Source organism: Mustela lutreola, chromosome 4 (genome assembly GCF_030435805.1).
Source record: "Mustela lutreola isolate mMusLut2 chromosome 4, mMusLut2.pri, whole genome shotgun sequence".
NCBI lineage: Eukaryota > Metazoa > Chordata > Mammalia > Carnivora > Mustelidae > Mustela > Mustela lutreola.
This window is the reverse complement of record NC_081293.1, coordinates 158,367,736-158,384,386: the sequence shown is the minus strand read 5'-3', so window position 1 is coordinate 158,384,386 and position 16,651 is coordinate 158,367,736. Positions and strand designations below refer to the sequence as shown.

Below are 16,651 nucleotides of genomic sequence, written 5' to 3'. Positions count from 1 at the left end.
ATCATCTTGCAGCTTACACCCGGAACAGACCACAGGGATGCCGGATGTTACTCTTCAGTGTGGATTTACACGGAACGCAAATGACTCTCATGGTCTAGAATGGAGTCTGGCGAGAGGAAGGAACATCACATGGCTCCCGGATACTCTGTAGGAATGTTGTGAATCCACCAAACATTAGAAGGCAGGAAGGCCGATTCTCCCCACCCTACAAGAGAAGCATATCCTGAACCCCCTGAGCGGGAATTCCTTTGTTCATTTTCCACCCCCCACTTCCCCTCACCCCTGCCCTGGAGCAGGAGCACCAGACAAGAACATGAACATTAGCAAGAGCAGTGACTGCAAACCACTGACCTCACAGACGATTCTAACCTTGTGGACCATTTTCACATGCATAAGCTTGCTTGACCCCCCAAGCAACAAGCCATGCTTCTTCTCCACTGCCCTCCAAAGCCTTCTAATATGAATGCAAGGAGGTTGGTTGTAAAGGGGATCCTTGTAAACCTGAGCCCCGGAAGCTAGTACATATTTCATTGATTCTATAATGCACCCATGTTCACATTTTAACATCTCTGTAATTGCGATACACTTTATCATCAACAGCATGTTAACTTTTACTTTCTCTGAGATACATAAAACACGATACTTCTAATAATCAACACATTTTAGATCAGATGAAAAACACTAAATGTATTAATACACAGGATCTTGAAGCACCAAAGAGAATATTATCAAGAACGTGTCCCTAGGGCTCTGTCTCCATGTCTGGCTCTTGCCAGCCACCCACAATGTCACCTGAAGCTAGAAGGCAGAGGGGCAGGTGGGAGAGAGAGAGGCCCTCCTCATGCAGCATTAATGCAGCAACTCATATTTATATGAAGCCCTTCTTTCTCCCCAGCCCAAACTTAGGAATCTAAGTCAGGCTCAGTTTGAAAATGGACGTACTAAAATAAAAATATAAAGGAAGGCTGAAAATGTTTATTTCCCAGAGAACATAATATTTTACTAACTTACAACTACATCTGAAGATTCAGAAACATAAGAAGCAAAACTTTTTACCAAAATTGGCCAATGATACTCGTTTATTGTTGATTTACTGTTGATCCCTATTAATAAAATTTCAGATTCACTTCGATCAATTAACATTTATAAAATGCTCCCTGTGTGCTATACTCTGCGCTAGGTGTAAGGAACAAAAATATGAATAAACGTGTTGGGTTTCTCTAAGATATTCAGACAGCAACAGAGATGGAAACAATAATAAATAACTAAAAACAAATAACTGTGTTTTGCTAATAAAAATAATAACTTAAAACATTATGAGACACAGAAATGGGAGCAGCTGGTTCTTCCTAGGAATTAAGGAAAGACTTTGCAAAAAGGGAGGACATTTTAGCCAAGGCAGAAGTTGGCCAAAAGGAAGGGTTTAAGCAGTGCACATCTTGCACCACTGCACCCGGCAGCCCTATGAGGCAAAAGATGGGCCCTAACGGAAGATGAGATCAGTCAAGCAGAATGGAGCTGACATGTAGAGCCTAATGCACCAGACTGTAGAGTTTGTAATGTAGTTGTGGGTTAATTTTTAAGGACGGCCGTTATAAAATGACATCTGTTTTTTTCAGAAAGACAATTTCACAGGAGCAAAGTGGTATTATGCGTAGGGAACTTTTAGAATAATGCACCTGAGCAGTGAAGAAGCATGGAGAGAAAGGCCCTCAACCAGTATCTGACAAAAAGAAAAGGAGAATCTTGGGAACCTACAGCTGTTATCCTCCAGGCTTACTCCCCTACCATCCCCAGTGGCCCTTACGTGGAATCCAGCAGAGTCCCATCCAGAAGCGAGGCATTGTAGTGATACTTGAGGTAATCCCCCTTCTTACTCAGCACGGAGCAGTCAGGAGGCTTATAGTGGGAGGTGATGCTGATGGAGTCAGAAGGGTTGTGGAAGTCAATCACATGGATGTCAAACACCAGCACGGCTGAACCAGGGATATTCCCTAAAGGTCAGACACAGGAAATGAATGAGTGAGTCCTTGAAGCAGCAGCACATGTGCCTCCCCAGTGTCACCAGGGATTGTCCCCACAGACCTTCAGTGAGAAATACAGGGACCTAGACAGGAAAACCTAGAGAACAGTGGGAGACTGAAGCTAGAAGGGCCATTAGAAGTATCCTAACCCTCCTGGGGAAACCGAGGCACAGAGTTGCCCAGGATCACACAGCCAGTTAAGAACACAGTTTGGACTACAATTCAAGAGGATGAACTACTGCCCATGGATGGGATCGCTGAGCCTGAAAGATGTATACTGAGTTCATCACAGACAAGGAAATTAGCTCAGCCAAATTTAGGCTCACCTGGCTCCTACAAAAGTAAGACGGGAGATGAGAAAATCTGCTGTAGAGGGAAGGTTCACTCCACTCCCCCATTGTTGTGCAAGAGAAACTAAGCTAACAGAAACGTTACACGGGAGAAACTCCCAGCCAAAACTGGCCTATACACACCCCTTATGATATAGTATACCTAACAGTTCACGAAGTACTTTACAACACATCCCAACTCTTCTACACAAAATTATGAGTATAGTTTTCTTTTCCATCATCTCCACTTTTGAAAACATTACCTCACATTTGAATAATGTTTTACAGTTTACAGAAGTATTTTTCACATACACTCTCTCATTTTTTAAAAGATTTTAATTTTAAGTAATCTCCACACCCAACAAGGGGCTTGAACTCACAATCACAAGACCAAGAGTTGCAATTTGTACGGACAGAACCAGCCAGCACCCCTACACTCTCTCATTAAATCCCTGCAGTCACCTTGTCGGGGATTACTGTAAACCCAGGATTAGCAGATGCTCCATGAATTTAAGGACAGCTCAGGGGGCTGGCGAGGGGCAGGGGAACTCGTTAAACATATGCATCAGCTGTTTGACGTGCCCCCAGATCATTTCAGAAAAGTTTAAATGTAAAACTTTGTAATAGTGTTACGTAGGGGCGGCTGGGTGGCTTGGTCAGTTAAGGATCTGACTCTTGGTTTTAGTTCAGATCATGACTTCATGGGTCATGGAATCAAGCCCTGCTTAGGGATCGCCACTCAGTGGGGAGTCTGCTTGAGATTCTCTCTCTGCCACTCCTGCGTGATTCTCTCTCCAAAATAAATAAATAAATCTTTTTAAAAAATTACCATTCTTAGAATAAGGATGTATAATACTTCCATTAACATTTTACAGATAAAAAGTCAACTCAGGGGCACCTGAGTGGCTCAGTGGGTTAAAGCCTCTGCTTTCGGCCCAGGTCATAGTCTCAGGGTCCTGGGATCGAGCCCCGCATCAGGCTCTCTGCTCGGCAGGAAGCCTGCTTCCTCCCTCTCTCTCTGCCTGTCTCTCTGCCTACTTCTGATCTCTGTCTGTCAAATAAATAAATAAAATCTTTGAAAAAAAAAAAAAAAAGCCAACTCAAATAGACTTTGTTCAAGAAAACAGGATGGCTATAGAAAGAATTCAGATAAAGATGTGTGAACACTAATAGTACCTACCTCCCACCCCTGCCACACATAATTTTCTGTGTCCATTTCTTGGTTCCTCTAACACACACACACACACACACACACACACACACACACAGCGGATGCTTATTAAGTACTAAGAACACTTCTAAGTGCTTTCTGTGTACTTATTTATTTAGTTCTCATGATAATCCTATATTCCCAATCTAAGAGTGCTTAGAAGGTAATCTGGAAGTTGGGGGATACAAAACAAGGAAGCAATATTTCCACAACCCCTTGGACAGAATCCATTCTTCCCTTCAGGGCTGCAGACACAATCAAGCATCCTAACTTCAGAGCGGACCCTGTGGAACAGAGTAGACAGCAGAGAGGCCCAGAGCTTTCCAGAAGGCCTACTCCCTCCCTTCTACCAGTCCTGCAGGGAAAAATGGCCTCCACAAAATGAAATGCCAAGAATGGAGCTGCAGAACCCCATGGAGAGCCCAGAATTTCATTCCTTCCACAAATATTTATTGAATGTTTACTGTGTGCTTAGCCCCATGGTATGTACTCCGTGTCTTGACACCATTCTGGGGTCAGTCCCTGAGGGATTAACATTAGGTCCTATGCAAACCCCACAAAGAGGGCAGAGAGATGCTAATCCAAAGAAGACAGAGGTGCCCTCCCCAGCCCTGTGCAAGAGCATCTGGGGGGTACCTGTCAGAGTGTCCCTGCCCTCACAACAACATATAATTTGAGATGAAGCAGCCTCTTAGCCACAGAATTTATGAGTCTTCAGATGTTTCCAAGAGCCTTATATAATTCTTTGCAGAGCTCTGTCTCATACTTGATAGAAAGCCAAAAGGAAAAAAATAATTTCAGCAAATGTTTTCCATCAATACATTATTTTTAGAGAAACGAAGGATTAATCCTGAGGGCTTAGAAAACACGAATGCTCAGAAAGCATTTGTCTATTTCTGTATGTATTTGAGTAGAAGTTTACGTGATACAAAACAGTGGAGCATCAAGACAAAAACAGGACAAGAAGCAAGGCCTGTTGACTATGTCTTAAGTTGTGACCTGCTATGGCTTTATAGATCAGACCTTTAATGGGGCCCCTTGCTGGCTCAGTCATAGAGCACGTGATTCTTGATCTCGGGATGGTGAGTTTGAGCCCCACACTGGAGGCAGAGTTTACGCTAAAAAAGAAAAAAAAAAAAAAAAAAGAAAAGGAATCTATTGTATTTATCAGTGTAGGTGAATGTGTATTTTCACTTCATGGTTGTATTAGTTTCCTATTGTTACTATAACAAATTTCTACAAATTTGGTGGTTTAAAGCAATGCACATTTATTCTCATAACTCTGGAGGGTCCAAAGACTGAATTCAAGGTGTTGGCAGGGATGCTTTCCTTTTGGAGGCTTTGGGGTAGAATCTGTTTCCTCACCTTTTGCAGCTCCCTGTAGCTGCCCTCCTCATTCCTTGACCTGTGGCCCCTTCATCCAACTTCCAAGCCAGCAGCTTAGCATTTTCTCCTCTCTCTGATCTCCTGCTTCCCTCTTACATAGGCTCTTGTAAGCACCTCAAGGCCACCTGGATGACTCAGAATAACCCCCCACCCCACAACCCTCACCTTAATCACATCCATAAAATCACTTCCACTGGGTAAGGCAACATATCCACAGGTTCTGTGGATAGGACGGGGACATATTTGGGGCCACTATTCCACCTACCATGTTACAATGTTTATTCCTACATGGAGGGACTAAGGGAGATTTTTGTTTTCTTTCATTATCTACATTTTCTTTTTTCTGAAGTCAGCACATATCATTTGTATAATGTTTAAAAGGGGGGTTGCTGGGACGCCTGGGTGGCTCAGTTGGTTAAGCATCTGCCTTCGGCTTGGGTCATGATCCCAGGGTCCTGGGATTCAGTCCCACACTGGGCTCCTTGCTCAGTGGACAGGATGCCTCTCCCTCTGTCTGCCACTCGCCCTGCTTGTGCGCGCGCTCTCTCTCTCTCTGACAAATAAATAAAATCTTAAATAAATAAATAAATAAATAAAAGGGGGGTTGCTATTAGAGTGACAAAAGTGTTTTAAAATTGGCTTAAGGTGATGGTTACCCAACTCACTACATTTACTAAAAGTCACTGAATTGGGGATGCTGGTTGGGACAGTCGGTTAAGCATCCAACTCTTGGTTCCGGCTCAGGTCATGCTCTCAGGGTCATGAAGTCAAGCCCTATGTTGGGCTCTGTACTCAGCATGGAGTCTGCTTGAGATTCTCTCTCCCTCTGCCCCTCCCAGCTCATGCTCTCTCTCTTTAAATATCAATAAATAAATCTTTCAAAGTCACTGAACTGTACACTTAAAATGGGTAAATTTTATGGCATATAAATTACACCTCAATAAAACTGTTAGAGACCAAAGACCAAAAAGGGGGTGGTTTGCAATAGATGTTCAAATGGCTCAAAAAACCCCCAGAAAACTATAATTAGATAGAGACGATAAATACAGCAAGATGTTAACAGTTGATGAATCTAAGAGTTCATCTCAGAGTTCTTTCAACTTTGGCATAGGTCTAAGAATTTTCAAATAAGAAAATGGGCACCGGAGACAAGAAGAAAGAATAGACCATCTCTAGAAACCAAAGATATTGGACATTCAAGTCTGTAATGGGACTTTTGGCTTCCACATTTTGGCTCTCAAGAACCAAAATTGCCTGGAAGCAGCCAGAACTCACCTCTACCTTCCTCTCCATAGCCAAGGTGAGGTGGGACCACAATCCTCCGCTTCTCTCCGATGCAAACACCAAGTAGACCTTCATCCATGCCAGCAATCACGTAGCCCTGCCCAATGTATGTGTCAAAGGTGCGGTTCCGTGAGTAGCTAGAAAAGAAGGAAAGAAAGAAATTCCTCACAAGCAACACCACAGCAGCTGGGTATGCTAGTCAGCACAACAAGACAACAGGAAGACAGAGGACTCCAGAACCCGGAATAGGCTGAAACTTAGAATGTGAGGAAACAGGCTCTCCTGAGAACACACATTCCCAAGAACTCACACACACACAGAGAAGAGCAGGAGCGGCCATGTACAAAAACACTCCTAGAAACAAGCCCTCCATCCCTCTGGTTTGGTCAGGTTATGGATGGGATGCACATGACAAGAAGCAACCACACAGATATGCAACTACTGTACATTGGACTATGCTTGGTAACCAGGTCAAATTAATGAAAAAGGCATCCAGGGTGGCTCTTACTAGAAACTAAGAATGTGTCCCAAGGACAATGTCTCCAGTATCTAAAGAAAAGAATATCTGTATATATGAGACATGAATATTTGGATTGCTAGAAAAGTAATACACACACACACACAACACACACACACAGTATGTATATATATGTGTATATAATATACATTATAATATATATTATATATATAATATACATTATATACATATATACACACATATGTGTGTGTTGTGTGTGTATATAATATACATTATATACATATATATATTTTATATATATAAACATGTATGTGTGTGTGTTGGGGGTATGTGTGTGTGTGTGTGTGTGTGTGTATATATATATATATATATATATACATACACATACAATTTAACTCTGCAGTCCCCACCAGAGCCTGGATGACTCTTCTTACTGTAATCCCTCCTCACCAAGCCACCTTCTGGTGAGATACTTGGGTTTCCCAAGTGCCACTGGCAGGAGGCCCAAGCATTCTGCTCAGTGGAGAGATCCAGCCTTTTTATAAGCTGCCAATTGAATCTGATTCCTGTGAGTTTGGTGAGGACAGGAATCAATTCCCCAAAGCCAGATGTTTCTAGAATAAAATAATAAAATTTAATATGCCACGTCTCCTACCAAAGTCTGAACCACAGTGATCTGCACTCATGTGGCAAGAAGCCTGTCCTGAAAGAGCCAGTCCGTTTCGCCATTACCTCAAACACGGCCAAAGGATGACTGCCTCAGAGAAGACAGCCAGCTAATTGGGGACAGGGGGATGAGAAGACCGAGCTGTGAGGGGCTGTGCCTCCTCAGTAGCCCTCAGAGACCAAACACAAGGCTAAGGGCCATGAAAAATGACAGTAACAGATGATTCTCCTCACCCAGGAAGACGATAATCTACATAGCACCCCAGAAGAGACTATGGAGAAATATCCTTTCCGCCACATTGTGGAGTTCCAGCACTCAGCCCCTCACATGGGCCAGGAGGGCCAGGAGGAGAACACAGCCGAGGAAGGCAGGCTTGGCTCCCTAGCATCCTCTCACCATGAGCCAGCCTCTCACCTTCCCCAGGTTACTAGCTCTCTGGAGATCATCACCAGAGTACACCCTACGACCAGACATTCAGGAAAGAGGAAAACTCCTCCCAGATGGGGTCCCTTATAGAGAGACACTAAGCAGTGGGAGATGGCAGGTGCCCCAGAGAAGTCTGAGCCACTGGGTGAAACAGCAAAGGTTCCATGGGGTTTGGGGAGACAGTGGACACTGAGGAGGCAGGATCTGCACAGGGGAAAGCACTGCACAGTGAGGCCAAGGCCAAGAGGCAGGAAAGAGCCTCAGAAAACAAGAACGAAGGAGCAGAGTGGCCATAAAATATAGAGAACTTTGAATAACTTTAAAAGAAGATTTATATGGGAAACCATCATGTTCCCCAGTGGGAAAACTGAAAACTAGAAAGCTGTCAGTGCTCCCCCAAACTAATTTATGAATTTTGAAACAATTCCAAACAAAATATGAACACCATGTATGGGGGAGGAAAGGGACTCAAAAATTTATCTGGGGAAAAAGAACCAATTTAAAATGATATTTTGAGGGGACCTGGATGGCTCAGTCTGTTGAGCAACCGACTCTTGATTTCACCTCAAGTCATGGTCTCGAGGTCATGACATTTGTGCCCCCAGCAGGTTCCATGCTCAGCAGGTAGTCTGGTTCTCTCTCTCTCTCCCTCTGCCCCTCCCCAACTTGTGCTCACTCTCTCTAAAATAAATAAATAAATATTTTAAATGAATGAATGAATAAATAAAATTATGTTTTATTATGCTGACTCAGGAGAGCATGCAACTCCTGATCTCAGATTCGAGCCCCACATTGTAGGTAGAGATTATCTCAAAAAAAAAAAAAAAAAAAGAAAAGAAGAGAAAAGAAAAGAAAGAAAAAAGAAAAAAGAAAAAAACCCCACAAAACTTAAAAATGGTGTTTGGAAGGTACAGGATATAACAGGCTCTCATTCCTGCAAAAAATTAAACTGAGAGAATGTATTTCACTCTATATGTGCGAAAGACCTATGAAATTAGGGCGCCTGGGTGGCTCAGTGGGTTAAGCCGCTGCCTTCGGCTCAGGTCATGATCTCAGGGTCCTGGGATCGAGTCCCGCATCGGGCTCTCTGCTCAGCGGGGAGCCTGCTTCCTCCTCTCTCTCTCTCTGCCTGCCTCTCTGCCTACTTGTAATCTCTGTCAAATAAATAAATAAATCTTTAAAAAAAAAAAAAAAAGACCTATGAAATTAAAAATACTGGCTCCCACAGAGAGGGGAGTATCCGAGTTTAAGCCCCACACCAGGTATAGAGATTACTTTTAAAAAATTAAAATCTTGGGGCGCCTGGGTGGCTCAGTCATTAAGTGTTTGCTTTCACCTTGAGTCAGATCCCAAGGTCCTGGGATCGAGCCCCTCGCTGGGCTCCCTGCTCAGCAGGAAGCCTGCTTCTTCCTCTCCCACTCCCCCTGTTTGTGTTCCCTCTCTCACTCTCTCTCTCTGTCAAACAAATAATTAAAATCTCTTAAAAAATTAAAATCTTTTAAAAAAAAGTCATTTTAGATGAGTGAGGGAAAAACAGTTTTCAGTAAATGGTGTTTGAAAAACTAACTAACCATCTGGAAAGACATAAAGTTAGATCCTTATTGTCACACTGAATACCACAATAAATTCCAGATGGATTGAAGATTTAAACATGAAAGATTTATGAACACGGAGAGACACTGTGGAAGGTTATTAATATTTATGGCTAAAGAGGTTAATGGGAAATTATTACATTTTATTAAATTTATTAAATTATTACATTATAATACACCTTTGTATTGTTTCACTTATACAATAAGAACATAAAACTTTTTTTTGAGTAGGCTCTATGCCCAACATGGTGTTTGAACTTACAACCCTGAGATCAAGAGTCAAATGCTCTACTGATTGAGCCAGCCAGGCACCCAAGAACACAATACTTTTTAAAATAGAAATTTTAATAAATAATATTTTTTTTAACTTTTGAAAGATTTTATTTATTTTTTGACAGAGAGAGACACAGTGAGAGAGGGAACACACGCAGAGGGAGTAGGAGAGGGAGAAGCAGGCTTCCTGTTGAGCAGGGAGCCCAGGACCCTGGGATCACGACCTGAGCTGCAGGCAGATACTTAATGACTGAGCCACCCAGGTGCCCCAACATTTTTTTTAAGGATTTTATTTATTTATTTGAGACAGAAAGATACAGAGAGAGAGAGAGAAAGCACAAGCAGGAGGAGAGGCAGAGGGAGAGAGAGAAGCAGACTCACCACTGAGCCAAGAGCCTGATGTGGAGCTCCATCCCAGGACGCTGGGATCATAACCATCTGAGCCACCCAGTCAACCCTCCTTAATTTTTTTTAAGGATGAATTTATTTATTTGGGAGAGAGACAAAGAGAGACTATGGGAAGAGGGGCAAAGGGAGAGGGAGGGAGAGAATCTCAAGCACACTCCCTGCTGAGCACAGAGCCCAACTTGGGCCTTGATCTCACAACCCTGAGATCATAACCTGAGCTAAAATCAAGAGCCAACTGACTGAGCCACTCAGGTGCCCCATGGTTCTTTTCCTATGGAAAGAAATCTGGTATACACTAGAAAAAATGGTCTTTTAATTAGTAGATTTTTAAAATTTTAATTTAATTAATTTAATATAATTAATAGAATTCCAGGGAATAATGGACAGAACCAAGCTCACAAGTAACAACTAATAACACACACACACACACACTGAATATTTTCTGTAGTAGAAAAAGAATAAAGACAAATGTTCATCAGTAGGAGAATAGTTAAATAAATTTGGAATATTCACCCAATGAAACACTAGGCAGACATAAAGTATAAATAATTCCTCTCCGTGTGTGTGTGTGTGTGTGTGTGTGTGTGTATTTTTTATTAAGTAGGCTCCATGCCCAGCATGGACCCCACTGGGGGCTTGAACTCACAACTCTGAGATAAAGCCCTGAGCTGTCTCTCTATATATTAATATGGGAAAATGCCAAGGTGGAAAAAAAAAAAGAAGCAAGAGGCAGAGTAGTGTATTCTGTATACTATACACTCTACACTATAAAGGGGAGAAATAAGATAACATCCATAGTTGTTTATATCTGCATTAGAAAAAAATCCACACAGTGGAGGAATAAAAAAGAAACTTATTAAGAAAAGTGGTTAAGGGGCACCTGAGTGGCTCAGTCGGTTAGGCATCTGCCTTCTGCTCAGGTCATGATCCCAGTGTCCTGGGATCGAGTCCCACATTGGGCTCTCTGTTCCGCGGAGAGCCTGCTACTACTCTGCCTGCTTGTGCTCTTCTCTCTCTCTCTGTCAAATAAATAAAATCTTTAAAAAAAAAAAATTTTTTTTTAAGTGGTTAATTTTAGGAGTGCCTGCCTGGCTCAGTAGGTAGAGTATGCAACTCTTGATCTCAGGGTCATGAGTTCAAGCTCCACATCGGGTATAAAGCTTACATACATACATATATACATACACACATACATACATACATACATAAAGGCAAGTAGTTAATTCCCAGTGGCTAGGAGAGAGGGAGATGTCAGGTAGGCAGGGGTGGGTAATAGAAGATATCTTAATCCACACTTAGTTTTAATTTTGAATCATGTGACTATTATTTTTCCCCCAAATCAGGTGAAAATTGTAAAAGAGGAGACCCTAAGAATAGGAAAGATACATCATTCAAACAAAACAATGCAATATAAAAATTCTTCTGTGATGTTTTCAGGTGATGGAAGAAATTTGAAATTACAACCTCAGGGAGACAGGTAGGCTGCTGTCACTACCTGTTTGCTCCACAGGAAGCTGAGGAGGTGGTTTCCAAAGAGCTTGTGCCACTTGAAGGAGCAAGACAGAGCAAGCCACCTGCCCCAGCCACCTTCGCAGCTGCGGAAGCCTCAGAAGCAAACCAGGACAGTGAGTAACAACAGTGGCACGGTAATTCACCTCCACAGCGGGATGGGAGCTGGAAGCACACAGCCCAACTCCTCCAGTAGCCTCTGAAGTTCACAGAGCACTTCCCCCCCCTCCCCCATGTTATGTTATAGAGTAGTCTTACATACCTTATCTCTTTAACCATTTCTGGGAAAGGTACCAGTTACAGGAGGAAAACCCTGAAGAGCAGGGAGGTCAAATGTCATGCAAAGTCACCACACACCAGGACAAGAACCCAGGTTTCCTGGCACCAAGTCCGTTCTCTTCTCATCCTACCAACCAGGCCTCGGTTCTGGCCACTTCCCATTGTGGATCCCATAGCTGGCTGCACATTTGGATGGTGGAGCACAGTGTGGGGGATGGTGGGAGTAGAGGCTGAGTCACTCCTGTTTTCCTGCAGACTTATTCCCCACAGACCCCAAGAAGGAGACCGTTCTAACAGCCTCTGAAGGAATTCAATGTCAGAAAACAAAGATATGTTGGAGATGAAAATACTAACTACAAATCAGCATTGACAGAGTATTCAGATCATGGTCCAGCCATAGGTAGACTGTATTTAATAAGATGTTCTGATGAGTGAAGGCTCCAGTTGTTTCCTTACCTGGAATCAAAGAAGGTGCCATCCAGAAGGGTGCCATTGTAATGATACCTGAGAAAGTCCCCACTTTGACTGCGCCGCTCACAGTTTTCTGGGACTACCTTGTTCTCAATGGAAATGCCATCCTTGGGGTTATGGAGGTCCAGTAATGCAACATCAAACACCAGAGATGCCTGTCCAGGAATGTCTTTCCCTAGAGTAGAATGGAGGAAGAAGATGAAATCAAGAAACAAGATTTAGGAAGCCCTTTTTTTTTAAGGTTTTATGCGTTTATTTGTTAGAGAGAGAGAGTACAAGCAGGGGGAGAGGCAGGCAGAGGGAAAAGCAGGCTCCATGCTGAGCAAGGACCCTGAACCCTAGGACCCTGGGATCGTCACCTGAGCCAAAGGCTGATGCTTAACTGAGCCACACAGGCGCCCATAAGAAGTACTTTTAACTACAACTCAATTCCCACTGTGTTGGTATTACTCATTCCTTGAAGTTTCCAAGTTGAGGAAAGAAATGTTCTTTCACACGTTGGGTGGTCCAGCTATGTTCTGTCACCACTGTGTCCATGGTGCCCAACCATGCACTGGCGAATATAATTTGAAGCCTGACTTCTTCAGAAAAAGGAGCAAACCGATATTAATGACATGCGAGACTACTACAACCATATTGTCTGCTTGTGCTGACAAATCAAGGCTCTATGTGGGTGGTTATGAACCCATATGAAAACCCAAATACATGCCTCTGTGGGCTTCTGTTTATGTACAAATGCAAATCATACATTTAAAGGCATAAATTCTAAACCTTGGACCTGGTTCTACAGAATACTACATAGACTTGTTCTCTGGAACCAGCCACCAATTTTTTTGAAAAGGCAAACTGCAAAATTCAGTTTATTAAGTGCCTCCAAAACAGGAGATAAATAAAATTAAAACTAGCCGAGAGGTGGGGCGCCTGGGTGGCTCAGTGGGTTGAAGCCTCTGCCTTCGGCTCAGGTCGTGATCTCAGGGTCCTGGGATGGAGCCCCGCTTCAGGCTCTCTGCTCAGTGGGGAGCCTGCTTCCCTCTCTCTGCCTGCCTCTCTGCCTACTTGTGATCTCTGTCAAAAAAACCCAAAATACAAAAAACAAAAAACCTAGCTGAGAGGGGGCAAAATGGCACCCATAACGCAAAATATAAGTCATCAAATTGCTTCTAACTTTGGGATGGTACTGCTTCTTTTGGATACTCCCAACAGTGGGGACTTCATGAACATCTACAAAATGATAATCTACATGAAGAGACTATTGGGTACGAACTCATCAAGCAAAGATCAACGTCAACCAATAAATAATTCAATTCAGTCCCTTGAGATAAAGGAAGTTAACTGACAAACCACCTATCTCAACACTCTTACTTGCCATTTGTTAAACCTTGCAAAGGAGTAGGCCTGGGCGAGTGAATGACACAGCATACTAAGCCTGAGTTTCTTCAACCGGCTCTTTGGCAGAGCCCACCCCTCCTCCTTCCCCTCAAGGGAATAATGCAATCTTCGGAAAGCAGCTGCTGAGTCAGCCTGTGGAATGTAAGGTGTGGTCAATCCCCTAAGTGTGTGAATGGGTATGTGTGTGTGATAGAATAGGAATCTTTTGTACTTTTATGTATTTTTTAATTTAGGAGAAAAAAGAAAACCTTAAAAGTAACTCCAGAATTTAAATTTTTCTAGCGTTATCATGGACTAATTGAATATTGGTTTTTTAATAACAACTTTATCAAGATATAATTTCCATACCATACCATACAATTCTCCTATGTAAAGTTATACCTGGGGCGCCTGGGTGGCTCAGTTGGTTAAATGTCTGACTCTTGATTTTTGCTCAGGTTATGATCTCAGAGTTGACATATGGGATCGAGTCCCGCATCGGGCTCTCTGCTCAGCAGGGAGCCTGCTTCCCTCTCTCTCTCTGCCTGCCTCTCCATCTACTTGTGATTTCTCTCTGTCAAATAAATAAATAAAATCTTTAAAAAAAAAAAAAAAAAGATTCTCTCCCCACCAATCCCCTGCTCCCTCTGCCCCTCCCGACCCTCTCTAAAATAAATAAACAAACAAGCAAATAAATAAATAAATAAATAAATAAATAAATTTATTCCTGGATACCTGAGTACAGTATTAAAGTAGTAAATAATAACTATTTCAAATAAACTGCTTCCCTCAAATATTTAACACAGTTTTTATTTAAAATAAGTAAATAATATTCCTCAAATTAGGCCAGGCATCTAGTTTTATTATATATGAGGTATGCATCTGGATGACATCGAAAGGATGTGAGAGCCAAGGGAAATGGACTTGCACTGGCTAAGGACGAGACCACTAGAGTATCAATCAGAATAACAACATGTCTTGGGGAACCGAGAATGAAGATGTATTTACAGCAGTTGTTTTCACATTTTATTTTTCTTTTAGCAAGGAATCCCCACCCCTGCTTTTTGAAGGGACTGTCTGGAGATCCCCAGCAATAAAAGAGGAGGTGGAGAGGGGAGAAGGCTGAGCCCCGTTTCCTCCTCTCTGCTCCGGCTCTGTAGACATAGAGTGCCAGGGAACATAGCTCGGAAAACATTATGGTAGGGTTATTATAAGTTGGTTAAACTTATTATACAGTCAGTATAACAAATGTCACCGTCAGTAAAAAATGCATCATATTTCCATTTCAATTCTTAACTACATATACCTGCTTGTTTAAACGCCAGGAGATTCTCTTTGTTGTGTTAGCCTGTCAGTGTGATTAAATATGCCTGCAATTAAAATATGAGTAACCGCAAAATGCCATTTACCAGCCATCATTCTATTTTCTTCCTTCAAAAAAGGACACTAGTTTCGGGCGCCTGGGTGGCTCAGTGGGTTAAGCCTCTGCTTTCGGCTCAGGTCATGATCTCAGGGTCCTGGGATCGAGCCCCGAATCAGGCTCTCTGCTCAGCAGGGGGCCTGCTCCCCCCGCCCCCGCCTGCCTACTTGTAATCTCTCTCTCTGTGTCAAATAAATAAATAAAATCTTAAAAAAAAAAAAAGGGACACTAGTTTGAATTCATGCTTTTTCTAACATGAGGCTTTGCATCTGCCCACAGGGAACGAATGTCGCAGGTAAAACCCAACCTGGAGGTACAAATCAGGGGCGGGGGGGATGGAAATGGCAAACCTGACATCGTGTTAAATTTCTACCTTGAGATCTACAACATTTGGACTTTCTAGTTTAAATCTCATTTCACAGATGGGAAAATGCAGGCTGGAGAGGCTGCGTAAGGTTACAGCTTATGAGGCAGTGGCAGATGCTTTACTTATGAACGCCAATGACCATGAATAAGTGGAAGTTTCCACAATTCAGTGATGAGAGGTAGATGATTTAAACTACCATAGCCCAACGGAACTTTCTACAGTGATGGAAATGCTCTGTACCTGCACTGCCCGGGACAGCAGCCCTCAGCAACATGTGACTCTAAAGTACATGAAGTGTGGCAGTGTGGCTAAGGCACAGAATTTTCAATTTTACTTAATTTTAGTTTATTTTTAAATTTAACTATAAACAGCCACATGTTGCTAGTGGCTATTATATTGGACAGTGTAAGTCTAGACCAAAACATCTGGCAGGTTTCATGTGGTAAGCTGAATTAATGACAGCAATAAAAATATAAGGACAGATGAGGGGCGACTGTCCAGCTTAGTTGGAAGAGCACGTGACTCTTGATCTTTGGGTCATGAGTTGGGGGGGCCCACCTTGGGTATAGAGATTACTTAAAATTAAATCTTAAGGGGCACCTGGATGGCTCAGTGGGTTAAGCATCTGCCTTCGGCTCAGGTCATGGTCTCAGAGTCCTAGGATCGAGCCCTGTGTCAGGGAGCCCCTGCTTGTGCTCTCTCACCCTCTCTCTCTCTCTCTCAAATACATACATAAAATATTTTAAAATAAATAAATAAATAAAATCTTAAAAAAAAAGACAGATGAGAGCAGCTTGAAGAATGAGAAAGACTTACCATCTCCCTCTTCTCCATAGGCCAGAAAAGGAGGTATGGTGATGATGCGCTTTTCTCCCACACACATCCCCAACAGCCCTTTGTCCATTCCAGGAATCAGCCAGCCAATGCCTACATACGTGTCATATGTTTTCATGCGATTATGACTGAAAACCAATGAGAAAGGGGGAAAGTTCCATGCTATTGAGGGTGTTTCCAACTCATTCCTCAATAAGGCTTTAGGAACCCAATTATCATCTAAATAGTGAAACTATACCCATCCCTGACGACAGGCATTTTTAGATCTTTGTTCCCAAAGACGGCAGAAAAGTCGTGTAATTAAATCACAGTGATTAACAAAAGCA

The 16,651-nt window shown here is 42.6% G+C and overlaps 1 protein-coding gene across 2 annotated transcripts in view; it reads right to left on the bottom strand.

Annotated features, from left to right (window-relative positions):
- FKBP9 (FKBP prolyl isomerase 9) overlaps positions 1–16,651 on the bottom strand; it is a 38,283-nt gene that overhangs the window by 8,633 nt on the left and 12,999 nt on the right. For both annotated transcript variants that reach the window (XM_059171525.1, XM_059171526.1), the window contains exons 4-7: positions 16,308–16,453; positions 12,322–12,511; positions 6,225–6,370; positions 1,808–1,994 (exon numbers count right to left, since the gene is read on the bottom strand). In XM_059171525.1, coding sequence (XP_059027508.1) covers positions 1,808–1,994; positions 6,225–6,370; positions 12,322–12,511; positions 16,308–16,453 — 669 coding nt within the window. The remainder of the gene's footprint in view (positions 1–1,807; positions 1,995–6,224; positions 6,371–12,321; positions 12,512–16,307; positions 16,454–16,651) is intronic.